Genomic DNA, 26,508 nt, shown 5'->3' with positions numbered 1-26,508 from the left:
AGCAGGAGAGCTGGCCAAGGACGGCACGTTCAAGAGTTTTGGAGAGAAAAGAAAGAAGGGATACTGGTCTGTAGTTGTTGACATCGGAGGGATCGAGTGTAGGTTTTTTTTCAGAAGGGGTGCAACTCTCGCTCTCTTGAAGACGGAAGGGACGTAGCCAGCGGTCAAGGATGAGTTGATGAGCGAGGTGAGGAAGGGGAGAAGGTCTCCGGAAATGGTCTGGAGAAGAGAGGAGGGGATAGGGTCAAGTGGGCAGGTTGTTGGGCGGCCGGCCGTCACAAGACGCGAGATTTCATCTGGAGAGAGAGGGGAGAAAGAGGTCAAAGCACAGGGTAGGGCAGTGTGAGCAGGACCAGCGGTGTCGTTTGACTTAGCAAACGAGGATCGGATATCGTCAACCTTCTTTTCAAAATGGTTGACGAAGTCATCCGCAGAGAGGGAGGAGGATAATACAACACATTATTGAGTACCACTCTCCATATTTTCAAGCATGGTGGTGGCTGCATCATATGGAAGTCCAGAGAGGACATATCAAATCCCTTGTTAAGTCGATCAGAACTTATTTATCTCATGATCACGACATAACAAAAGTTGTTTCGTCGAGATCATAAGGAACTCTATAAATAAGAGTGGATGCATTGATGATAGATTGAGAGTGTGGCTGAGGCGGCAGAGCCCACGGTGGATCAGCACATATGTTTTTATTGATTGCTACACTAAGGGATGGTACATTTTAATGCTAACATCATGCTTTCATTTGTGTTTGGAGCTCATTATCAGTTTATAAGTTAGAATGATAGCAAGCTAAATGTCCCTTGTGCTAAGTGCTCTTGGGGCATCTAAGCCCTCGTGGGGTATTTACAGTGGCTTGCGAAAGTATTCACCCCACTTGGCATTTTTCCTATTTCGTTGCCTTACAATTGGAATTAAAATAGATTTTTGGGGGGTTTGTATCATTTGATTTACACAACATGCCTACCACTTTGAAGATGTAAGATATTTTTTATTGTGAAACAAACAAGAAATAAGACAAAAACAGAACTTGAGCGTGCATAACTATTCACCCACCCAAAGTCAATACTTTGTAGAACCACCTTTTGCAGCAATTACAGCTGCAAGTCTCTTGGGGTATGTCTCTATAAGCTTGGCACATCTAGCCACTGGGATTTTTGCCCATTCTTCAAGGCAAAACTGCTCCAGCTCCTTCAAGTTGGACGGGTTCTGCTGGTGTACAACAATCTTTAAGTCCTACCACAGATTCTCAATTGGATTGAGGTCTGTGCTTTGACTAGGCCATTCCAAGACGTTTAAATGTTTCCCCTTAAACCACGAGTGTTGCTTTAGCAATATACTTAGGGTCATTGTCCTGCTGGAAGGTGAACCTCCGTCCCAGTCTCAAATCTCTGTAAGACTGAAACAGGTTTCCCTCAAAAATTTCCTTGTATTTAGCGTCATCCATCATTCCTTCAATTCTGACCAGTTTCCCAGTCCCTGCCGATGGGAAAACATCCACAGCAGGATGCTGCCATCACCATGCTTCACTGTGGGGATGGTGTTCTCAGGGTGATGCGAGATGTTGTGTTTGCGCCAGACATGGCGTTTTCCTTGATGGCCAAAAAGCTACATTTTAGTCTCATCTGACCAGAGTACTTTCTTCCATATGTTTGGGGAGTCTCCCACATGGCTTTTGGCAAACACTAAGTGAGTTTGCTTATTTTTTTTTTCTTTAAGTAATGGCTTTTTTCTGGCCACTCTTTTGTAAAGCCAAGCTCTGTGGAGTGTACGGCTTAAACTGGTCCTATGGACAGATACTCCAATCTCCTCTGTGGAGCTTTGCAGCTCCTTCAGGGTTATCTTTGGTCTCTTTGTTGCCTCTGATTAATGCCCTCCTTGCCTGGTCTGTGAGTTTTGGTGGGCGGCCCTCTCTTGGCAGGTTTGTTGTGGTGCCATATTCTTTCAATGTTTTTAATAATGGATTTAATGGTGCTCTGTGGGATGTTCAAAATTTCAGATATTTTTTTATAACTCAACCCTGATCTGTACTTCTCCACAACTTTCTCCCTGACCTGTTTGGAGATCTCCTTGGTCTTCGTGGTGCCGCTTGCTTGGTGGTGTAATATGTATGTATATATATGTATATGTGTATATATATATATATATATGAGATCATGTGGCACTTAGATTGCACACAGGTGGACTTTATTTAACTAATTATGTGACTTCTGAAGGTAATTGGTTGCACCAGATCTTATTTATGGGCTTCAAAGCAAAGGAGGTGAATATTACATTTACATTACATTTTAGTCATTTAGCAGACGCTCTTATCCAGAGCGACTTACAGTAGTGAATGCATACATTTCATACATTTCTTTCCGTACTGGTCCCCCATGGGAATCGAACCCACAACCCTGGCGTTGCAAACACCATGCTCTACCAACTGAGCCACACAGGAGACATATATTTCCCTCAGAGAACTAAAAAACTAATCCAATTTTGATAAACTCCCATATCTATTGGGTGAAAAACCACAGTGTGCCATCACAGCTGCAAGATTTGTGTCCTGTTGCCACAAGAAAAGGGCAACCAGTGAAGAACAAACACCATTGTAAATACAACCTATATTTATGTTTATTTATTTTCCCTTTTGTACTTGAACTATTTGCACATAATATGATATTTGAAATGTCTTTATTCTTTTGGAACTTTTGTGAGTATAATATTTACTGTACATTTTTTATTGTTTATTATCAATTTCCCTAGCTTTGGCAATGTAAACATATGTTTCTCATGCCAATAAAGACCCTTAAATTGAATTGAAAAAGAGACTGAGAGACAGACAGACAGACAGACAGACAGACAGACAGACAGACAGACAGACAGACAGACAGACAGGATGATGAACAAGAAGCCAAAGAGCTTTATCCCACTTCATCCACCATTATTGCGAAGCAGCACAGGTAATCAGTCCTAGAATCACACAAACTGCTTCAATTAAATTCAATAATTGATTTCATTCAGAATGTTCTGAGTTGACTGGACTGACTGATGCAGAATGCTCTGAGTTGACTAGACTGACTGATGCAGAATGTTCTGTGTTGACTAGACTGACTGATGCAGAATATTCTGAGTTGACTGGACTGACTGATGCAGAATGTTCTCAGTTGACTAGACTGACTGATGCAGAATGTTCTGAGTTGACTATACTGACTGATGCAGAATGTTCTGAGTTGACTGGACTGACTGATGCAGAATGTTCTCAGTTGACTAGACTGACTGATGCAGAATGTTCTCAGTTGACTGGACTGACTGATGCAGAATGTTCTCAGTTGACTGGACTGACTGATGCAGAATGTTCTGAGTTGACTAGACTGACTGATGCAGAATGCTCTGAGTTGACTAGACTGACTGATGCAGAATGCTCTGAGTTGACTAGACTGACTGATGCAGAATGCTCTCAGTTGACTAGACTGACTGATGCAGAATGTTCTCAGTTGACTAGACTGACTGATGCAGAATGTTCTCAGTTGACTAGACTGACTGATGCAGAATATTCTCAGTTGACTGGACTGACTGATGCAGAATGTTCTCAGTTGACTGGACTGACTGATGCAGAATGTTCTGAGTTGACTGGACTGAATGATGCAGAATGTTCTGAGTTGACTGGACTGACTGATGCAGAATGCTCTGAGTTGAGGTAAACGGTCTTATTCACCCACTTAAAGAGAAAATCCCTGGTCATCTCTACTGCCTCTGATCTGGTGGACTCATTAAACACAAATGCTTTGTTTGTAAATTAATGTCTGAGTGTTGGAGTGTGCCCCTGGCTATCATTAAATTTAAAAAAATCATATATATTTTTTTTAAATAAACATTGTGCTGGCTGGTTTGCATAATATAAGGAATTTGAAATTATGAATACTTAAGTATATTTGAGCAATTCCATTTACTTTTGATACTTCAGTATATTTAAAACCAAATACTTTTAGATTTTTACTCAAGTAGTATTTTACCGGTTCACTTTCACTTGAGTCATTTTCTATTAAGGTATCTTTACTTTTACTCAAGTATGACAATTGAGTACTTTTTCCACCCATGCTACCTAATATACAGTAGAATATCCCTCAAATTGTGTGTATAGACAGATGGACAGATGGACAGATGGACAGAGAGCCGTCTCACCGGCCAAATGTGCTGGTTGGGTGTCCCCAGGACTCGGAGAACACAGCACAGCTGTTCTATGTCATTCTCTCCAGGGAACAGAGGGGAGTTATTCAGAAGTTCCCCAAATATACATCCCACTGCCCAGAGATCTACACCTTCGTCGTATTTTCTTGCCCCATAAAGCAGTTCTGGTGCTCGATACCACCTGGTGGCCACCTGATGGCTGTAGAGATGCTCTCCATCGTTGTTGAAAAGTCTGGCCAGGCCAAAGTCTGCTATCTTCAGATGACCTGTAGAGCTGATGAGCAGGTTGGCCGGTTTCAGATCTCTGTGCATGATGGAGTTCTCGTGGCAGAAGGCAACCCCTTTGAGTAGCATCATCATGTAACCTTTGACATGTGACTCAGTGAGAGGCCTCTGAGAGTTCCTGATGACCTCAGAGAGGTCAGAGAGCATGTACTCAAACACCAAGACGAACCCTGTACCATGGGGAAACACGTCCTTTAGCTTCACCACGTATTGGTTGTCTTCAATCTCCTGTAAAGCTTTGATCTCTCTGAGGGCTTGGTTCGGGATCCCATCCTCCAACCTTCTCAGAGCTACTTTCTTCAGAGCCACAGTCTCTCCGGTCTCGATATGTTTGGTTTGAAAACAATACCATGAGCTCTTTCTCCTATTCTACCCAAAATACTATATTGGTCCATGGTAAATTACAGAAAACTGTTAACGTTAGCTAGCTAAACGCTCTTGTTGATAAAGCTGGCTTCCTTCAACCAAATGCAAACTTAAATAAGAAAATCTACGAACTTCTGCTATATCTAATACATCGTGTTTAACTCGTGTAAAATAACGCGGGTAATACAGTAAACTAGCTATCGTACAGAGAGAATAGTTTTCTCCTTAGCAAAATGCTAGCTGGACAGAGAGCGAGAGAGAGAGAATACATATGCACACACCACTTTTCAGTTTTGAAGTTTTTTAAACAAGTTCTTTTTTTTCATTTCATGTAATGGACATTTGTGTATGTCCATTGCATGAAATCCAAATAAAAATCAATTTAAATTACAGGTTGTCATGCAACAAAATAGGAAAAACACCAAGGGGGATGAATACTTTTGCAAGGCACTACAGTGCGTTCAGAAAGTATTCATACCCCTTGACTTATTCCATATTTTATTTTGTTACAGCCTGAATTCTCACCCATCTACACACAATACCCCACAATGACAAAGTGAAAACATGTTTTAAGAAATGTTAGCAAATGTATTGAAAATGAAAGACAGAAATATCTCATTTACATAAGTATTGTAATATATCAGTGTTTTTTTCATGATATTACACTTTGACATTAAGAGTATTTTGTGTAGATCATTGACATAAAAAATTAAAATATGGAAAAAGTCAAGGGGTGTGAATACTTTCTGAGGGCACTGTATATTTGGAATCAATCGAGCATCACTTTCTCAGTGCAATTTTTAAGTAAAAAAATAGGTATTAGGTAAACAATAGATAAGTAAAGGGGGGAAAAAGATTTAAAAAAACAGTAAAATGACAGTGAAAATAACAGTAGCGAGGCTATATACAGGTGGTACCGGTACGGGGGCACCGGGGTAGAGGTAATTGAGGTAATATGTACATGTAGGTGGAGTTAAAGTGACTATGCATAGATGATAAACAGAAAGTAGCAGCAGCGTAAAAGAGGGGTTGGTGGGTATTGCCTTATGGTCCTAGACTTGGCGCTCCAGTACCGCTTGCCATGCGGTAGCAGAAAGAACAGTCTATGACTGGGGAGGCTGGGGTCTTTGACAATTTTTAGGGCCTTCCTCTGACACCGCCTGGTGTAAAGGTCCTGGATGGCAGGCAGCTTAGCCCCAGTGATGTACTGGGCCGTACACACTACCCTCTAGTGCCTTGCGATCGGAGACCGAGCAGTTTCCGTACCAGGCAGTGATGTAACCAGTCAGGATGCTCTTGATGTAGCAGCTGTAGAACCTTTTGAGTCTAGGGTTTCTGGGATAATGGTGTTAATGTGAGCCATTACCAGCCTTTCAAAGCACTTCACGGCTACGGATGTGAGTGCTACGGGTCTGTAGTCATTTAGGAAGGTTACCTCAGTGTTCTTGGGCACAGGGACTTTGGTGGTCTGCTTGAAACATGTTGGTATTAGACTCAATCAGGGACATGTTGAAAATGTCAGTGAAGACACTTGGCAGTTGGTGTGTCCGTTTATCCTCATTCCTTCTCTTCTCGCTCTCTTTTCTACTTTTGCCAGCTTTCTTCTCCCTCTTTCTCACTTTTACACAAGCTCTCCCTTTCACAGACAAGCTTTCTGGCTCATTAAATCTTTCTGTAAACCCCCTTTTTTTGTGCCACACTTGGTATCTGTCCATCTCCTTCCCCCTCTCATTTCACCCTATTTTCTTGTCTCCTTCTTTCCTCAATCACCCCCTCTTCCCCCCTCCTGTCCTCCCCCTCTTCTCTCCATGCTTTCTCTCACACACATGGGGAGAACAGAGGGCTCAGTGTGTGTGTTGACAGGGGTGAGCTGTGGGGACGGGAGGGGGGGTGAGGGGGCTTTAAGAAGGGAGATGGAGAGCGACAAAAGCGCCCTGGCCAGAGAGACATACGTGTGTGTGTGAGACACTGGAGACTGGATGAATAGCCCAGCGTTGAGCTCCACTAGGGAGCTATTGGTCGAAGTGTGTCACTCTCCTTGCTCTAGAGCTCAGGTGGGACCCATCACACACAGTGAGATGACAGACACTGCCAGGTCAAAAGCTTCCCTTTCACTGCTTTCCTGGCAACCCACTCGTCTTGAGATTTCACTGTGATCTGGACTTGCCAGGATCTTTCTGTTTTAATGGTGGCCAAATTCAGCCAGGCCCTGCAAAATTCACATGGAGAAATGTCAGTAACAAGCTCTTATCTCAGTCTGAGGTGTTTGTGTGGGAGTGTGTTAGTGTGCGTTTTGAGTGAGCGTGTTTTGTGTGTGAATTTTGTGTGTTTGTTCAGTCTGTTGGAATGTGTTGAGCGTGTTTTTATGTCCAAGAATGGGCCGTCTGATTTGGTGTTGTGTTTTTGTGCGCTTGCGTGCATGCTTGACTGTGATTGTTTACTTGCGTGTGTGTGTGTGTGTGTGTGTGTGTGTGTGTGTGTGTGTGTGTGTGTGTGTGTGTGTGTGTGTGTGTGTGTGTGTGTGTGTGTGGCACAGCGCCAGCCCCTCTTTGTGGACACAGGAAGTATAGTGATGGTGGTGCTATAGCTCTCCAGAGACTCCACTAGATTACACCTCACATATTACCAACACAACGCCCCCTCAACACAGACAAGAACCAACTTCTAAACAACAACCACATAAACAACAATCCAGCAGCACAAACAACCAACACTAAAGTATCAATGCAAGAGACACCAAACTCGATGCAACTCCCCCACAACACTGCAAACCAATCAAAACAAAGCGCCAATGCCAGCCTTAACTTATCAGCAACACATGGCTGTTCAAAAAACTATGTATAGTTGAAGTCGGAAGTTTACATACACCTTAGCCAAGTACATTTTAAACTCAGTTTTTCACAATTCCTGACATTTAATCCTAGTAAAAATTCCCTGTTTTAGGTCAGTTAGGATCACCACTTTATTTTAAGAATGTGAAATGTCAGAATAATAGTGATTTATTTCAGCTTTTATTTCTTTCATCACATTCCCAGCGTGGTCCCATGGTATTTATACTTGCGTACAAGTACGCAATTTTTTTCTGAGGTCTTAGCTGATTTCTTTTGATTTTCCCATGATGTCAAGCAAAGAGGCACTGAGTTTGAAGGTAGGCCTTGAAATACATCCACGGGTACATCTCCAATTGACTCAAATGAGGTCAATTAGCCTATCAGGAGCTTCTAAAGCCATGACATAATTTTCTGGAATTTTCCAAGCTGTTTAAAGGCACAGTCAACTTAGTGTATGTAAACTTCTGACCCACTGGAATTGTGATTAAGTGAAATAATCAGTCTGCAAACTATTGTTGGAAAAATTACTTGTGTCATGCACAAAGTAGATGTCCTAACCGACTTGCCAAAACTATAGTTTGTTAACAAGACATTTGTGGAGTGGTTGAAAAACAAGTTTTAATAACTCCAATCTAAGTGTATGTAAACTTCTGACTTCAAATGTAAGTGAAGCACCACCACATTGAACAGACTACCACAGCTGGAGCAGGAGCTGGTAAGATACAGTGTATATATAGCACAGTGTGTGGTGGTTCCATGGTGGTGGGGCTTGCCCTGGGTTAGAGTTGTTTGGGTTAGCGGTGGAAGGGAAAGCACTGGAGAAACAGATGTCTCTCTGTCTAATCAGTATTGCAAGAGGAAGAGCTGGGAATGTGTCTTGTTTTGGAACCATAAGCTGAGAAAAGTTGAAGTGTGAGACTAACCACATTTCCACCCAACCATTTCAAGTGGATTAATTACCTGACTAAAAAAGTCCCGACCTGGCTGATAGACCTGGCTGATAGACCTGGCTGATAGAAACGTGAAATGCTGGTACAAATTTCTAAATGCCGACAGACAATTTGTTTGTAAGACATGGTGTAAAATTAAGAAATGGCGGTGGAAATGCCTTTATACGCAAATATTTATATAACCATCTTATGGAAGTACACTTGGAGTCACGAGATGGTATGTTGTGTGGTCCTCGCACTGTGACTCAGGACAGCATGCAGTTTATTAGGCTACAGATGAAATCAGTTATGATGAACTTCACAGGGTAATGAATGTGCCTGATACTCCTTTCCAATAAATAACAAGGGTCTTATTCTGGTGACATGAGGTTCATTTCTTGGCTGCCGTTTGACAAAACAAATAATATCGCTGTTATCCATAATAACATCATAATGTAGGTAGCCTACCCGCATTGTATCTGCGAGCTGTTGGCTGGAGCGCATGTGCACATTTGCTTTATAACGCAACAGTTTTTGTGACGAAACTATCAGAAGACTTGAAAATACTATGGAAACCCATTTAACTTGTATTTTTCACTCGGCACAAGGGAATTTTATGGCAGAAGTTATTTTTATGTGCACTATGTCGTCACGCACAGGCTTTTATTTGCAAAAAGTCCGTTTGCTGGAAATACATCTCTGGTGGGAAAATGCGCATATTGTTTTATGCAAATTGGAGAATATTTGCATGAAAATGTTTAGCAAATTGGATGGAAACATAGCTACTGGCAGCATTATTTCAGTCGCTCTGCATAAGTGTCTGTCTGATACAGTAAACAACTTCTATCCATTAACATCTGCATGCTTATTGGACAGTCCAGAGTCTCCAGGCTAGTCTCCTCTGGGAGTGACTAGGGAACGCAATAGGTCCGCTAAAGAGATTATTAAACAGACAGACGGACATAGGAGAAGATCTGATTGGTGTTGAGGTCATTTCGGGACTGGGACTCCTGGGGTTAATCTTCAGACAGAGGAAGAAGATGTCATGCTGTAAACCTCTACTCCTCATTCCTCTAGTTTCTGTTGCTTGTCATTTTATTGAGTCACTCTGTTCCTCTTTCCTCCTCCGTTTCTCCTTCTCTTTCCTCTTCCTACTCTGTTCCTCATTTTCTCTGTCCTCTTTCTTCTTTACTCCTCTCCTTGCCACTTGTCATCCTTTCTGTTCATCTCTCCCCTCTCCAGGAAGTCGCACCACGGTGCAGTATATGTCCTCTCTGTGTGAGCTGCCCCAGGCCCTGCAGCCCTACTACATCCAGGGCTATGTCCTCACCACCCTGCATCCCATCATCCTCTCTGTTGGACGCACACACTCCCTGCCCTTCAGCCTGCTCTACCGAGCCATTCTCACCCGCCCACGACCCAGGTACCAGACACATACACACGCAAGGGCTGCCTTTCCAGGTAGAAATTGCCCCATTTCTAGAATCAGTTTGAACTGTTAGGGAGGTAAAACACAAACTGACCTGAAATCTGAGTTGAGGCCTACGTCACAACAACCCCTAAAGGTGTCCTCTTCCCAGACTAAACAGTTCAGAAGAGTTGGTGCATATATTATGGAAACATTTTGTGACATTTCTGTTCGTTTTGGACTTTGGTGAGGGTTTTTTCAGCTGTTCGGGGGCACACATTTTTTTTTCAAATCAAATGTATTTATATAGCCCTTCGTACATCAGCTGATATCTCAAAGTGCTGTACAGAAACCCAGCCTAAAACCCCAAACAGCAAGCAAAGCATGTGAAAGAAGCACGGTGGCTAGGAAAAACTCCCTAGGAAAAACTCCCTAGAAAGGCCAAAAACCTAGGAAGAAACCTAGAGAGGAACCAGGCTATGAGGGGTGGCCAGTCCTCTTCTGGCTGTGCAGGGTGGATATTATAACAGAACATGGTCAAGATGTTAAAATGTTCATAAATGACCAGCATGGTCAAATAATAATAATCATAGTAGTTGTCGAGGGTGCAACAAGCACGTCCGGTGAACAGGTCAGGGTTCCATAGCCGCAGGCAGAACAGTTGAAACTGGAGCAGCAGCACGGCCAGGTGGACTGGGGACAGCAAGGAGTCATCATACCAGGTAGTCCTGAGGCATGGTCCTAGGGCTCAGGTCCTCCGAGAGAAAGACAGAAAGAGAGAAAGAGAGAATTAGAGAGAGCATATTTAAATTCACACAGGACACCGGATAAGACAAGAGAAATACTCCAGATGTAACAGACTGACCCTAGCCCCCGACACATAAACTACTGCAGCATAAATACTGGAGGCTGAGACAGGAGGGATAAGAAGACACTGTGGCCCCATCCGATGATACCCCGGACAGGGCCAAACAGGCAGGATATAACCCCACCCACTTTGCCAAAGCACAGCCCCCACACCACTAGAGGGATGTCTCCAACCACCAACTTACCGTCCTAAGACAAGGCCGAGTATAGCCCACAACGATCTCTGCCATGGCACAACCCAAGGGGGGCGCCAACCCAGACAGGAAGACCACGTCAGTGACTCAACCCACTCAAGTGACGCACCCCTCCCATGGACGGCATGGAAGAACACCAGTAAGCCAGTGACTCAGCCCCTGTAAAAGGGTTAGAGGCAGAGAATCCCAGTGAAAAGAGGGGAACCGGCAAGGCAGAGACAGCAAGGGCGGTTCGTTGCTCCAGCCTTTCCGTTCACCTTCACACTCCTGGGCCAGACTATACTTAATCATAGGACCTACTGAAGAGATAAGTCTTCAGTAAAGACTTAAAGGTTGAGACTGAGTCTGCGTCTCTCACATTGGTAGGCAGACCATTCCATAAAAATGGAGCTCTATAGGAGAAAGCCATACCTCCAGCCGTTCGCTTAGAAATTCTAGGGACAATTAGGAGGCATGCGTCTTGTGACCGTAGCGTACGTGTAGGTATGTACGGCAGGACCAAATCGGAAAGATAGGTAGGAGCAAGCCCATGTAATGCTTTGTAGGTTAGCAGTAAAACCTTGAAATCAGCCCTTGCCTTAACAGGAAGCCAGTGTAGGGAGGCTAGCACTGGAGTAATATGATCAAATTGTTTGGTTCTAGTCAGGATTCTAGCAGCCGTATTTGGCACTAACTGAAGTTTATTTAGTGCTTTATCCGGGTAGCCGGAAAGTAGAGCATTGCAGTAGTCCAGCCTAGAAGTAACAAAAGCATGGATTAATTTTTCTGCGTCATTTTTGGACAGAAAGTTTCTGATTTTTGCAATGTTACGTAGATGGAAAAAAGCTGTCCTTGAAACAGTCTTGATATGTTCTTCAAAAGAGAGATCAGGGTCCAGAGTAACGCCGAGGTCCTTCACAGTTTTATTTGAGAGGACTGTACAACCATCCAGATTAATTGTCAGATTCAACAGAAGATCTCTTTGTTTCTTGGGACCTAGAACAAGCATCTCTGTTTTGTCCGAGTTTAAAAGTAGAACGTTTGCAGCCATCCACTTCTTTATGTCTGAAACACAGGCTTCTAGCGAGGGCAATTTTGGGGCTTCACCATGTTTCATTGAAATGTACAGCTGTGTGTCGTCCGCATAGCAGTGAAATTTAACATTATGTTTTCGAATGACATCCCCAAGAGGTAAAATATATAGTGAAAACAATAGTGGTCCTAAAACGGAACCTTGAGGAACACCGAAATTTACAATTGATTTGTCAGAGGACAAACCATTCAGAGACAAACTGATATCTTTCCGACAGATAAGATCTAAACCAGGCCAGAACTTGTCTATGTAGACCAATTTGGGTTTCCAATCTCTCCAAAAGAATGTGGTGATCGATGGTATCAAAAGCGGCACTAAGATCTAGGAGCACGAGGACAGATGCAGAGCCTCGGTCTGACGTCATTAAAAGGTCATTTACCACCTTCACAAGTGCAGTCTCAGTGCTATGATGGGGTCTAAAACCAGACTGAAGCGTTTCGTATACATTGTTTGTCTTCAGGAAGGCAGTGAGTTGCTGTGCAACAGCTTTTTCAAAAAATTTTGAGAGGAATGGAAGATTCGATATAGGCCGATAGTTTTTTATAATTTCTGGATCAAGATTCGGCTTTTTCAAGAGAGGCTTTATTACTGCCACTTTTAGTGAGCTTGGTACACATCCGGTGGATAGAGAGCCGTTTATTATGTTCAACATAGGAGGGCCAAGCACAGGAAGCAGCTCTTTCAGTAGTTTAGTTGGAATAGGGTCCAGTATGCAGCTTGAGGGTTTGGAGGCCATGATTATTTTCATCATTGTGTCAAGAGATATAGTACTAAAACACTTTAGTATCTCCCTTGATCCTAGGTCCTGGCAGAGTTGTGTAGACTCAGGACAATGGAGCTTTGGAGGAATACCCAGATTTAAAGAGGAGTCTGTAATTTGCTTTCTAATGATCATGATCTTTTCCTCAAAGAAGTTCATAAATGTATTACTGCTGAAGTGAAAGCCATCCTCCATTTGCGAAGGCTGCTTTTTAGTTAGCTTTGTGACAGTATCAAAAAGAAATTTCGGATTGTTCTTATTTTCCTCAATTAGTTGGAAAAATAGGATGATCGAGCAGCAGTGAGGGCTCTTCGATACTGCACGGTACTGTCTTTCCAAGCTAGTCGGAAGACTTCCAGTTTGGTGTGGCGCATTTCCGTTCCAATTTTCTGGAAGCTTGCTTCAGAGCTCGTGTATTTTCTGTATACCAGGGAGCTAGTTTCTTATGACAGATGTTTTTAGTTTTTAGGGGTGCAACTGCATCTAGGGTATTGCGCAAGGTTAAATTGAGTTCCTCGGTTAGGTGGTTAACTGATTTTTGTCCTCTGACGTCCTTGGGTAGGCAGAGGCAGTCTGGAAGGGCATCAAGGAATCTTTGGGTTGTCTGAGAATTTATAGCACGACTTTTAATGCTCCTTGGTTGGGGTCTGAGCAGATTATTTGTTGCGATTGCAAACGTAATAAAATGGTGGTCCGATAGTCCAGGATTATGAGGAAAAACATTAAGATCCACAACATTTATTCCATGGGACAAAACTAGGTCCAGAGTATGGCTGTGGCAGTGAGTAGGTCCAGAGACATGTTGGACAAAACCCACTGAGTCGATGATGGCTCCGAAAGCCTTTTGGAGTGGGTCTGTGGACTTTTCCATGTGAATGTTAAAGTCACCAAAAATTTGAATATTATCTGCTATGACTACAAGATCCGATAGGAATTCAGGGAACTCAGTGAGGAACACTGCATATGGCCCAGGAGGCCTGTAAACAGTAGCTATAAAAAGTGAGTTAGTAGGCTGCATAGATTTCATGACTAGAAGCTCAAAAGACGAAAACGTCATTGTTTTTTTTTTTGTAAATTGAAATTTGCTATCGTAAATGTTAACAACACCTCCGCCTTTGCCGGATGCACGGGGGGTATGGTCACTAGTGTAACCAGGGGGTGAGGCCTCATTTAACACAGTAAATTCATCAGGCTTAAGCCATGTTTCAGTCAGGCCAATCACATCAAGATTATGATCAGTGATTAGTTCATTGACTATAACTGCCTTGGAAGTGAGGGATCTAACATTAAGTACCCCAATTTTGAGATGTGAGGTATCACAATCTCTTTCAATAATGGCAGGAATGGAGGAGGTCTTTATGCTAGTGAGATAGCTAAAGCGAACACCGCCATTTTTAATTTTGCCCAACCTAGATCGAGGCACAGACACGGTCTCAATGGGGAAAGCTGAGCTGACTACGCTGACTGTGCTAGTGGCAGACTCCACTAAGCTGGCAGGCTGGCTAACAGCCTGCTGCCTGGCCGGCACCCTATTTCATTGTGGAGCTAGAGGAGTTAGAGCCCTGTCTATGTTCGTAGATAAGATGAGAGCACCCCTCCAGCTAGGATGGAGTCCGTCACTCCTCAACAGGCCAGGCTTGGTCCTGTTTGTGGGTGAGTCCCAGAAAGAGGGCCAATTATCTACAAATTCTATATTTTGGGAGGGGCAGAAAACAGTTTTCAACCAGCGATTGAGTTGTGAGACTCTGCTGTAGAGCTCATCACTCCCCCTAACTGGGAGGGGGCCAGAGACAATTAATCGATGCCGACACATCTTTCTAGCTGATTTACACGCTGAAGCTATGTTGCGCTTGGTGACCTCTGACTGTTTCATCCTAACATCGTTGGTGCCGACGTGGATAACAATATCTCTATACTCTCTACACTCGCCAGTTTTAGCCTTAGCCAGCACCGTCTTTAGATTAGCCTTAACGTCGGTAGCCCTGCCCCCTGGTAAACAGTGTATGATCGCTGGATGATTGGTTTTAAGTCTAATACTGCGGGTAATGGAGTCACCAATGACTAGGGTTTTCAATTTGTCAGAGCTAATGGTGGGAGCCGTCGGCGTCTCAGACCCCACAACGGGAGGTGTAGAGACCAGAGAAGTCTCGGCCTCCGACTCGCTTAATGGGGAGAACCGGTTGAAAGTTTCTGTCGGCTGAATAAGCGACACCGGTTGAGCATTCCTACAGCGTTTCCCTCCAGAAGCCATGAGAAAGATGTCCGGCTGCGGTGACCGTGCGAGGGGGTTTATACTAACGTTAGTATCTCTACTTACTGGTGGCACAGACGCTGTTTCATCCTTTCCTACACTGAAATTGCCCTTGCCTAACGATTGCGTCTGAAGCTGGGCTTGCAACACAGCTATCCTTGCCGTAAGGCGATCGTTCTCCTGTATATTATAAGTACAACGACTGCAATTAGAAGGCATCATGTTAATGTTACTTAGCTTCGGCTGTTTGAAGTCCTGACGAACCATGTCCAGATAAAACCTCGGGGGTGAAAAAGTTGAAAGAAAAAAGTTGAGTGAGGGAAAAAGTAAAAATATACGGTAATGAAAAAGTAAAAACCGTCAGGTAGCAAAGTAAGATCGGCAACAAAACGCACAGCAGCGTAAACAAGTCTGCAAGTTGTGACCGGAAACAGGAAACCACTCGACAGAATGCAGGTGACACACACACACTCGACAGAATGCAGGAGAAAAGCTTAAGTTCGGCGCCAACATCTATGCCCCTTCGTCTGTGATTGGTCAACAGTAGGGAATCTGTTGTCATTCAGTGATAAACGACTCGTTTTCATGCAAATAATTTAATTGAGAAATACTGCACCAAACATCTTAGTTAGATGTCAAATTGCGCAACTAAGATCTCCTCGGCAAAAGCGCAAAGATTTATGGCAGATTACTTGAGTTATCTCCTATTTAATTCATACTATTCGGAGGAAGTGTATACTGGCTACGGCGTCTCAAAATTGACAAACGGTACTTTTGCCGCTTTTTTCTCGTTTTTCAAGCGAAGGTCTTTTAAGGGAATATGCGAGCACACTTGTTCGGTTTAGCTTGACGAGTTGGGCTAGGTGCCAGCTGAACTGAAGCATGCTGACGCCTTAACCCCCCACACAACCCTTAATGTATCTGAGCTCAGTATTGAAACATGCCACCCACCTTAACCCAACCAACCTGGGAAATAAACTCAGCAAAAAAAGAAACGTCCCTTTTTCAGGACCCTGTCTTTCAAAAGTAATTCGTAAAAATCCACTTCACAGATCTTCATTGTAAAGGGTTTAAACACTGTTTCCCATGCTTGTTCAATGAACCATAAACAATTAATGAAAATGCACCTGTGGAACGCCCGTTAAGACACTAACAGCTTACAGACGGTAGGCAATTGTCACATGTATGAAAACATAGGACACTAAAGAGGCCTTCTACTGACTCTGAAAATCACCAAAAGAAAGATGCCCAGGGTCCCTGCTCATCTGCGTGAATGTGCCTTAGGCATGCTGCATGCAAGGAGGCATGAGGACTGCAGATGTGGCCAGGGCAATAAATTGCAATGTCTGTACTGTGAGACGCCCAAGACAGCGCTACAGGACGGACAGCTGATCGTCCTCGCAGTGGCAGACCACGGGTAACAACACACCTGCACAGGATCGGTACATCCGAACATCACACCTGCGGGACAGGTACAGGATGGCAACAACAACTGCCCGAGTTACACCAGGAACGCATAATCCCTCCATCAGTGCTCAGACTGTCCACAATAGGCTGAGAGGGCTGGACCGAGGGCTTGTAGGCCTGTTGTAAGGCAGGTCCTCACCAGACATCACCGGCAACAACGTCGCCTATGGGCACAAACCCACCGTCGCTGGACCAGACAGGACTGCCAAAAAGTGCTCTTCACTGATGAGTCGCGGTTTTGTCTAACCAGGGGTGATGGTCCGATTCGCGTTTATCGCCGAAGGAATGAGCGTTACACCGAGACCTGTACTCTGGAGCGGGATCGATTTGGAGGTGGAGGGTCCGTCATGGTCTGGGGCAGTGTGCGACAGCATCATTGGACTGAGCTTGTTGTCATTGCAGGCATTCTCAACGCTGTGCGTTACAGGGAAGACATCCTCCTCCCTCATGTGGTACCCTTCCTGCAGGCTCATCCTGACATGACCCTCCAGCATGACAATGCCACCAGCCATACTGCTCGTTCTGTGCGTGATTTCCTGCAAGACAGGAATGTCAGTGTTCTGCCATGGCCAGCAACGAGCCCAGATCTCAATCCCATTGAGCACGTCTGGGACCTGTTAGATCGGAGGGTGAGGGCTAGGGCCATTCCCCCCAGAAATGTCCGGGAACTTGCAGGTGCCTTGGTGGAAGAGTGGTGTAACATCTCACAGCAAGAACAGGCAAATCTGGTACAGTCCATGAGGAGGAGATGCACTGCAGTACTTAATGCAGCTGGTGGCCCCACCAGATACTGACTGTTACTTTTGATTTTGACCCCCCCTTTGTTTAGGGACACATTATTCAATTTCTGTTAGTCACATGTCTGTGGAACTTGTTCAGTTTTTGTCTCAGTTGTTGAATGTTATGTTCATACAAATATTTACACATGTTAAGTGTGCTGAAAATTAACGCAGTTGACAGTGAGAGGACGTTTATTTTTTTGCTGAGTTTAGATGAATGATAGATGTAGCTGCATATTTAATGCAGTGTCAGTGGGAGGTCAGAATTCTGTTTAAGGAGGAGGGGGCAGAGGACACTTTTGGAGAGGATGTTTTGGGGGCTTTCAGCTGCAGGGGTTGCCATTGGGTAGAAATTTACTCTGACAACATCTCTCTCAATAGGCTTGCAGAACCTCACACATGGTGCCTCCTGTGTTATTGTCATACCTGTAATATTGTTAAATTTCATTAATATGATTAAAATTTAAGGGTATTTTATTTGAATATAAATATACTGCAGTGTATATACACTACATGTGTAGTATGGTTGTTTGTCCTTTTTATGTAATGCTTAGAAAGTAGGCGTTTTGTGCAAACACTGACAAACAAGTATGAACTCTCCAGCTGGACAGGGCTCCGTAGCGTGACACCATTTACCAAAGTAATCATACAGCTCTTTACAGACTCAGAGTAGCTATCAGTCAAAACACAGGAATGATCAATGAATTACCTGTATTCCGCTTGTGATAATTAGTGATTCACAGTTTGAACCTGTCTGAATATCTCTTTTAATTTATTTGACATTCTCTCCTCTCTTCTCTGTCTCCTAGCAAGCAGGCGGTGTCCATGGGTCACAGTGTTCCGGTGTTGAGGGTGGAGGAGTGGCCTATCACAGGACAGTCTCTGACGGGTGACAATGTTAGAGCACTGATCGACAGAGTGAACAGTAGTGCCCGGGGGGGCGTGAGGTTTGTGGGCTCGGTGCTCCAGCCGGCTGGAGGAGGGGGCAGTAACGATAGGATGCCTAGCCCCAGGAGGGGCTGCCGATCCCTCCCACGCACTCCTCCATGTACCCCTCCTGGTGATGGAGACAGAGACCTGGAGGAGCACAGCCCTACCTACAGCCCTGGTGAGATTCTGTTTTTCTTGTCTCTTCTCGTCCCGGGTCTCGTCTTCTCTCCTTTCCTTTCCTCTTCTCGTCTTTCCTTTCCTCCTCTTTTCTGTTCTCTTCTTGCTTCAGCTCCCAGGCTTCCACTTTCTCATGACTTTGAAGGACGGCAATGCGAGACTAGTTCTCTCCTCTCATCTGTCTCCTCTCCTGAACAAGGTTGACATGTGGGTTATATCAGCTCTCCACACACCCTCAACATGCTGAACCCATCATCACAGCCACACTTCAACACTCTACTCATCCTCCTCTTATCCCCCTCTCCTCCAGTCTGTCAGTGTAGTTCAGTTGAACTCTGTGTTGTGTGGCCTTTCCTGCCCCAGGACTATCAGTCAGCACCAACTCTTACCCACCAAGCAGGGCACAACTCCTCACCACAGAGACAACCATACAGACTGACATGTCCTTGTCCTAAGCAGAGCGAGTTGAGTTCACGTTATAGTTCCCATAACCTCATTGACTGTGTTTTATCTAGCCTTCTTGTTCTCCTCCGTGATGGCTTGAACTGGCAGATTGATCTGACTCTTTTGTCTCTCTACTCTCTCTCTTCCCCTCCCTCTCTCTCTTCCCCTCCCTCTCTCTCTTCCCCTCCCTCTCTCTCTTCCCCTCCCTCTCTCTCTTTCCTCCCCTCCCTCTCTCTCTCTCTTTCCTCCCCTCCCTCTCTCTCTCTCTTTCCACCCCCCCTCTCTCTCTCTTTCCACCCCTCTCTCTCTCTCTCTCTCTTTCCACCCCTCTCTCTCTTTCCACCCCTCTCTCTCTCTCTCTTTCCACCCCTCTCTCTCTCTCTCTTTCCACCCCTCCCTCTCTCTCTCTCTTTCCACCCCTCCTCTCTCTCTCTTTCCACCCCTCCCTCTCTCTCTCTCTCTCTCTTTCCACCCCTCCCTCCCTGCACCCTCTAAATTCAACTTTTCAATTCAATTTCAGGGGCTTTATTGGCATGGGAAACATATGTTTACATTGCCAAACAAGTGAAATAGATAATAAACAAAAGTGAAATAAACAATACAAAATCTACAATAAACATTACACTCACAAACATTCCAAATGAGTAAAGACATTTCAAATGTCATATCATTATACAGTGTTGTAATGAGGTGCAAATAGAATAAATAAACATAAATATAGGTTGTATTTACAGTGGTGTTTGTTCTTCACTGGTTGACCTTGGTTGACCTTTTCTTGTGGTAACAGGCCACAAATCTTGCTGCTGTGATGGCACACTGTGGTATTTCACCCAATATGTGTATATGTGTATATATATATGGGAGTTTATCAAAATTGAATTTGTTTTCAAATTCTTTGTGGGTCTGTGTAATCTGAGGGAAAGATTTGTCTCTAATATGGTCATACATTTGGCAGGAGGTTAGGAAGTGCAGCTCAGTTTCCACCTCATTTTGTGGGCAGTGTGCACATAGCCTGTCTTCTCTTGAGAGCCAGGTCTGCCTACGACAGCCTTTCTCAATAGCAAGGCTATGCTCACTGAGTCTGAACATAGTCAAAGATTTCCTTAATTTTGTGTCAGTCACGGTGGTCAGGTATTCTACCACTGTGTACTCTCTGTTTAGGACCAAATAGCATTCTAGTTTGCTCAGTTTTTTTTATTAATTCCTTGACACATTGGAAAGAATTCTTCTTTTTTTTCTCTCATGATTTGGTTGGGTCTAATTGTGTTGCTGTCCTGGGGCTCTGTGGGGTCTGTTTATGTTTGTTTACAGAGCCCTAGGACCAGCTTGCTAATGGGCGCTTCACCAAGTTAATTTATCTGTAGGTGATGGCTTTGTTATGGAAGGTTTTGGAATCGCTTCCTTTTAGGTCATTATAGAATTATAAACTGCTCTTTTCTGGATTTTGATAATTAGCGGGTATCGGCCTAATTCTGCTCTTCATGCATTATTTGGTGTTCACGTTGTACACGGAGGATATTTTGCAGAATTCTGCATGCAGAGTCTCAATTTGGTGTTTGTCTCATTTTGTGAATTCATGGTTGGTGAGCGGACCCCAGACCTCACAACCATAAAGAGCAATGGATTCTATAACTGATTCAAGTATTTTTAGCCAGATCCTAAGTTACCTGTGGCGCTGAGGTATGTATAATTTTTTTGTGTGCTCTAGGGCAACGGTGTCTAGATGGAATTTGTATTTGTGGTCCTGGCAACTGGACCTTTTTTGGAACACCATTATTTTTATTTTACTGAGATTTACTGTCAGGGCCCAGGTCTGACAGAATCTGTGCAGAACATCTAGGTGCTGCTGTAGGCCCTCCTTGGTTCGGGGACTGAAGCACCAGTTCATCATCAAACAGTAGACATTTGGCTTCAGATTCCAGTAGAGTGCTGCAGACTTTTCTAATGTGCCCTCGCCAATTCGTTGACACAGTTGAAGTCGGAAGTTTACATACACTTAGGTTGGAGTCATTAAAACTCGTTTTTCAACCACTCCACAAATTTCTTGTTAACCTGTTAGGGCTAGGGGGCAGTATTTGCACCGCTGGATAAAAAAATGTACCCGATTTAATCTGGTTACTAATCCTACCCAGTAACTAGAATATGCATATACTTATTATATATGGATAGAAAACACCCTAAAGTTTCTAAAACTGTTTGAATGGTGTCTGTGAGTATAACAGAACTCATTTGGCAGGCAAAACCCTGAGACAGATTCTGACAGGAAGTGGATACCTGATGTGTTGTATTACCTTTAAACCTATGCCATTGAAAAACACAGGGGCTGAGGAATATTTTGGCACTTCCTATTGCTTCCACTAGATGTCACCAGCCTTTACAAAGTGTTTTGAGTCTTCTGGAGGGAGATCTGACCGAACAAGAGCCATGGAACGATGATGGCCCATTAGACACCTGGCGCGCGAGTTCATGTTGGGTACCCTCGTTCCAATACTTTATAAAAGAGAATGCATTCGTCCACCTTGAATATTATTCATGTTCTGGTTAAAAAAGGCCCTAATGATTTATGCTATACAACGTTTGACATGTTTGAACGAACGTAAATATATTTTTCCCCTCGTTCATGAAGTGAAGTCCGGCGGGCTTAGATCATGTGCTAACAAGACGGAGATTTTTGGACATAAATGATGAGCTTTTTTGAACAAAACTACATTCGTTATGGACCTGTGATACCTGGAAGTGACATCTGATGAAGAGAATCAAAGGTAATGGATTATTTACATAGTATTTTCGATTTTAGATCTCCCCAACATGGCGGCTAGTCTGTATCGCAACGCGTATTTTTCTGGGCGCAGTGCTCAGATTATTGCAAAGTGTGATTTCCCAGTAAGGTTATTTTTAAATCTGGCAAGTTGATTGCGTTCAAGAGATGTAAATCTATAATTCTTTAAATGACAATATAATATTTTACCAATGTTTTCTAATTTTAATTATTTAATTTGTGGTGCTGACTTGAATGCCGGTTATTGGAGGGAAACGATTTCCTGAACATCAACGCCACAGTAAAACGCTGTTTTTGGATATAAATATGAACTTGATAGAACTAAAAATGCATGCATTGTCTAACACAATGTCCTAGGAGTGTCATCTGTTGGAGATTGTAAAAGGTTAGTGCATAATTTTAGCTGATTTTATGGTTTTGGTGACGCCTGTCTTTGAATTGGCACAACATTACACACAACTCTTGTAAATGTACTGTCCTAACATACTCTAAATTTATGCTTTCGCCGTAAAACCTTTTTGAAATCGTAAAACGTGGTTAGATTAAGGAGATGTTTATCTTTCAAAGGGTGTAAAATAGTTGTATGTTTGAAAAATTTGAATTTTGACATTTATTTGGATTCAAATTTGCCGCTCTTGAAATGCACCTGCTGTTGATGGAGTGCACCACGGGTGGGACGCTTGCGTCCCACCTAGCCCATAGAGGTTAACAAACTATAGTTTTGGCAGGTCAGTTAGGACATCTACTTTGTGCATGACACAAGTAATTTTTCCAACAATTGTTTACAGACAGATTATTTCACTTATAATTCACTGTATCACAATTCCAGTGGGTCAGATGTTTACATACACTAAGTTGACTGTGTCTTTAAGCAGCTTGGAAAATTCCAGAAAATGATGTCATGGATTTAAAAGCTTCTGATAGGCTATAGAAAATTTGTGGGCAGAACTGAGTCTTGCAAGCCAAAGAACACCATCCCAACCGTGAAGCACGGGGTGGCAGCATCATGCTGTGGGAGTGCTTTGCTGCAGGAGGGACTGGTGCACTTCACAAAATAGATGGCATCATGAGGAGGGAAAAGTATGTGGATATATTGAAGCAACATCTCAAGACATCAGTCAGGAAGTTAAAGCTTGGTCGCAAAATGGGTCTTCCAAATGGACAATGACCCCAAGCGCACTTCCAAAGTTGAAGCAAAGTGGCTTAAGGACAACAAAGTCAAGGTATTGGAGTGGCCATCACAAAGCCCTGACTTCAATCCCATAGAAAACTTGTGGGCAGAACTGAAAAAGCGTATGGGAGCAAGGAGGCCTACAAACCTAACTCAGTTACACCAGCTCTGTCTGGAGGAATGGGCCAAAATTCCCACAACTTATTGTGGGAAGGTTGTGGAAAGCTACACAAAACATTTGACCCAAGTTAAACAATTTCAAGGCAATGCTACCGAATACTAATTGAGTGTATGTAAACTTCTTACCCACTGGGAGTGTGATGAAAGAAATAAAAGCTGAAATAAATCATTCTCTCTACTATTATTCTGACATTTCACATTCTTAAAATAAAGTGGTGATCCTAACTGACCTAAAACAGGGAATATTTACTAGAATTACGTTTTAGGAATTGTGAAAAACTGAGTTTAAATGTATTTGGCTAAGGTGTATGTAAACTTCTGACTTCAACTGTATATATGTTGAAGAGGATGGGGCTTAAGCTGCATCCCTGTCTCACCCCCCGGTCCTGTGGAAAGAAATGTTTTTTTTTTGTCTATTTTAACCGCACACCGTTGTTTGTGTACATGGATTTCATAATGTTGTATATTTTTCCCCAACACCACTTTCAATCAATTTGTATAGCAGACCCTCATGCCAAATTGAGTCAAAAGCTTTTTTGTAATCAACAAAGCATGAGAAGACTTCACTTTTGTTTTGGATTGTTTGTCAATTAGGGTGTGCAGGGTGAATTCGTGCTCTGTCATATGGTCGTTTGATAAAAAGCCAATTTGACATTTTGCTTAGTACATTGTTTTCGCTGAGGAAATGTATGAGTCTGCTGTTAATGGTAATGCAGAGGATTTTCCCATGGTTGCTCTTGACGCATATCCCATGGTAGTTATTGGGGTCAACTTTGTCTCCACTTTTGTGGATTGGGGTGATCAGTCCCTGGTTCTAAATATTGGGGAAGATGCCATAGCTGAGGATGATGTTCAAGTATAGCCAATTGGAATTTGTGGTCAGTATATTTTATCATTTAATTTAGGATAACATCGACACCACAGGCCTTTTTGGGTTGGAGGGTTTCTATTTTTTCCTGTAGTTCATTTAATGTAGTTGGAGAATCTACTGGGTTCTGGTAGTCTTTAATAGTTGATTCTAAGATGTATATTTGATCTTGTATAGGTTTTTGCTGTTTGTTCTTTGTTATAGAGCCAAAATGATTGGAGAAGTGGTTTATCCATACATCTCTGTTTTGGATAGAACTCTTCGTGTTGTTGTTTGTTTAGATTTTCCCAGAAGTGGTTAGAGTCTATGGATTCGTCAATTATATTTAGCTGATTTCTGACGTGCTGTTCTTTTTCCGTGGTGTATTTCTGTATTGTTTTAGTGATTCACCATAGTGACGGCGTAGGCTCAAGTTTTCTGCGTCTGTTTGTGGTTGGACAGGTTTCTCAATTTCTTTCTTAGGTTTTTGCATTCTTCATCAAACCATTTGTCATAGTTGTTCATTTTCTTAGGTTGTCTGCTTGACATTGTTAGATTTGATAGTGAAGCTGAGAGGTCAAATATACTGTTTAGGTTTTCTACTGCTGTTTACACCTTCATTATTACAGTGAAACCTTTTCTCCAGGAAAGTGTCAAGAAGGGGTTGAATTTGTTGTTGCTTAATTGTTTTCCACAAAATTTTCCTTCCATCTATAGAATGTCTTAATATTCAGTTCCTTTGGCTTTGATGCCTCATGATTGAGCATAGCTCTGTTCAAGCATGGCCCCCCTACCTCTGAGGAAGCACAGTTCCCGCTCAGCCCAGTCAAAACTGTTCGCTGCTCTGGCACCCCAATGGTGGAACAAGCTCCCTCACGACGCCAGGACAGCGGAGTCAATCACCACCTTCCGGAGACACCTGAAACCCCACCTCTTTAAGGAATACCTAGGATAGGATAAAGTAATCCTTCTAACCCCCCCCCCCCTTAAAAGATTTAGATGCACTATTGTAAAGTGGTTGTTCCACTGGATATCATAAGGTGAATGCACCAATTTGTAAGTCGCTCTGGATAAGAGCGTCTGCTAAATGACTTAAATGTAAATGTAAGTAGTGTGATTTTGCTGTGATCTGATAGAGCGTTCAGTCAGTCCACTGACACCCCTAAGAGACTCTAGGTTGAGGTCAGTGATAAAGTAGTCTACAGTACTACTGCCAAGAGATGAGCTATAGGTGTACCTACCATAGGAGTCCCCTCGAAGCCTACCATTAACTATGTACATACCCAACGTCTGACAGAGCTGCAGGAGTTGTGACCCGTTTTTGTTGATTATGTTGTTGTAGTTGTGTCCTAGGGGGGCATTTGGGGGAGGGAATGCTGTCACCTCCAGGCAGGTGGTTATCCCCCTGTGTGCTGAGGGTGTCGGGTTCTTGTCCAGTTCTGGCATTTAGGTCGCCACAGACTAGTACATGTTCCTGGGCCTGGAAATGGTTGATCTCCCCCTCTAGGATGGAGAAGCTGTCATTGATAAAGTATGGAGATGCTATTGGGGGGATATAGGTAGCACACATGAGGACATTTTTCTCTGTTGAGATCATTTCCTTTTTAATTTCTAGCCAGAGGTAAAATGTTCCTGTTTTGACTCATTTAATAGAGTGGGTTAGGTCTGCCCTTACCACGTTAGCATACCCCCCCCGAGTCCCTTCCCTGTTTCATACCTGGTAGTTTGGTGGATAGGACTACCAGCTCTCTGTAACCTAGAGGGCAACCAGTGGGTCCGTCTCCTTTATACCATGTTTCTTGTAGTATGACAATGTCTGTATTTCCAATTTATTTGATGAAGTCTGGTTCCTGCTCTTTAGGTCAAAGGCAGATGACCTCAGACCTTGTATATTCCAGGATGAGACAATAAAAGCTTTGTGTTCCATAGTGTCTAGTGTTATTTTGTGTGGTTTAGGCCTGGACCATCACCAAGCATGTTGAGCATCTCTCTCTCCATCCTTACCTCCTCCCCATCTCTCAGACCTGAAGTTGCTGGTGTTTTTCCACTCGTGGGCACCAGGATGTGCTCCGCTGGACGCGCTGGCCTGCCAGTACCACCAGGGGGCGCTGTCCATGCGTGTGTCCAGGAAGGGTCAGATGGTCAGCTCGCTGGAGGCTGATTGGCTGGAGCTGACTGCAGCCTACTACCGCAAAGGCTGGTCATTGGTGGACTCGTTTGTGTACTGGGACACACCCAAAGGTACTGTCAAATACTAAGATATAAAGAGACTTCTAAGGTGAATGTAAGATGCATGTACATCCGTGCCCCCTCATACACGTTAACCTATTCATTATGATTCACAAGTTACAACTAAACTTAGATCAGCAATCGTACTCTGAGAAAACGAGCGTAGGAACTACTGTGTAGTAGTGGCATGTATAACTCTTCTGTAGTGACAGCCACATTAGGCTTAGAAAGTAAAAACAACGTGCATGCTGTGACATCTTGGAGTTGTAAGGTCTCCAGCAAAGAGCAATGATAGGCCAACATCCTATTACAGTTTACTTCTCTGGAAGAGAGGATGGGATTAAAGAGAGATTAAGG

The 26,508-nt window shown here is 43.4% G+C and overlaps 1 protein-coding gene and 1 pseudogene across 1 annotated transcript in view; one reads left to right on the top strand and one right to left on the bottom strand.

The window, feature by feature from the left end:
• Positions 1 to 26,508, top strand: part of LOC106582313 (raftlin-2) — a 49,886-nt gene that overhangs the window by 16,244 nt on the left and 7,134 nt on the right. Inside the window, exons 2-4 of the mRNA XM_045704811.1 lie at positions 9,839 to 10,019; positions 18,204 to 18,502; positions 25,945 to 26,163. Of these exons, the coding sequence (XP_045560767.1) occupies positions 9,839 to 10,019; positions 18,204 to 18,502; positions 25,945 to 26,163 (699 nt within the window). The remainder of the gene's footprint in view (positions 1 to 9,838; positions 10,020 to 18,203; positions 18,503 to 25,944; positions 26,164 to 26,508) is intronic.
• Positions 4,005 to 5,010, bottom strand: LOC123729573 (cyclin-dependent kinase 20-like; annotated as a pseudogene).

This window comes from Salmo salar, chromosome ssa21, assembly GCF_905237065.1.
Source record: "Salmo salar chromosome ssa21, Ssal_v3.1, whole genome shotgun sequence".
NCBI lineage: Eukaryota > Metazoa > Chordata > Actinopteri > Salmoniformes > Salmonidae > Salmo > Salmo salar.
This window is presented reverse-complemented; position numbering and strand designations above follow the sequence as displayed.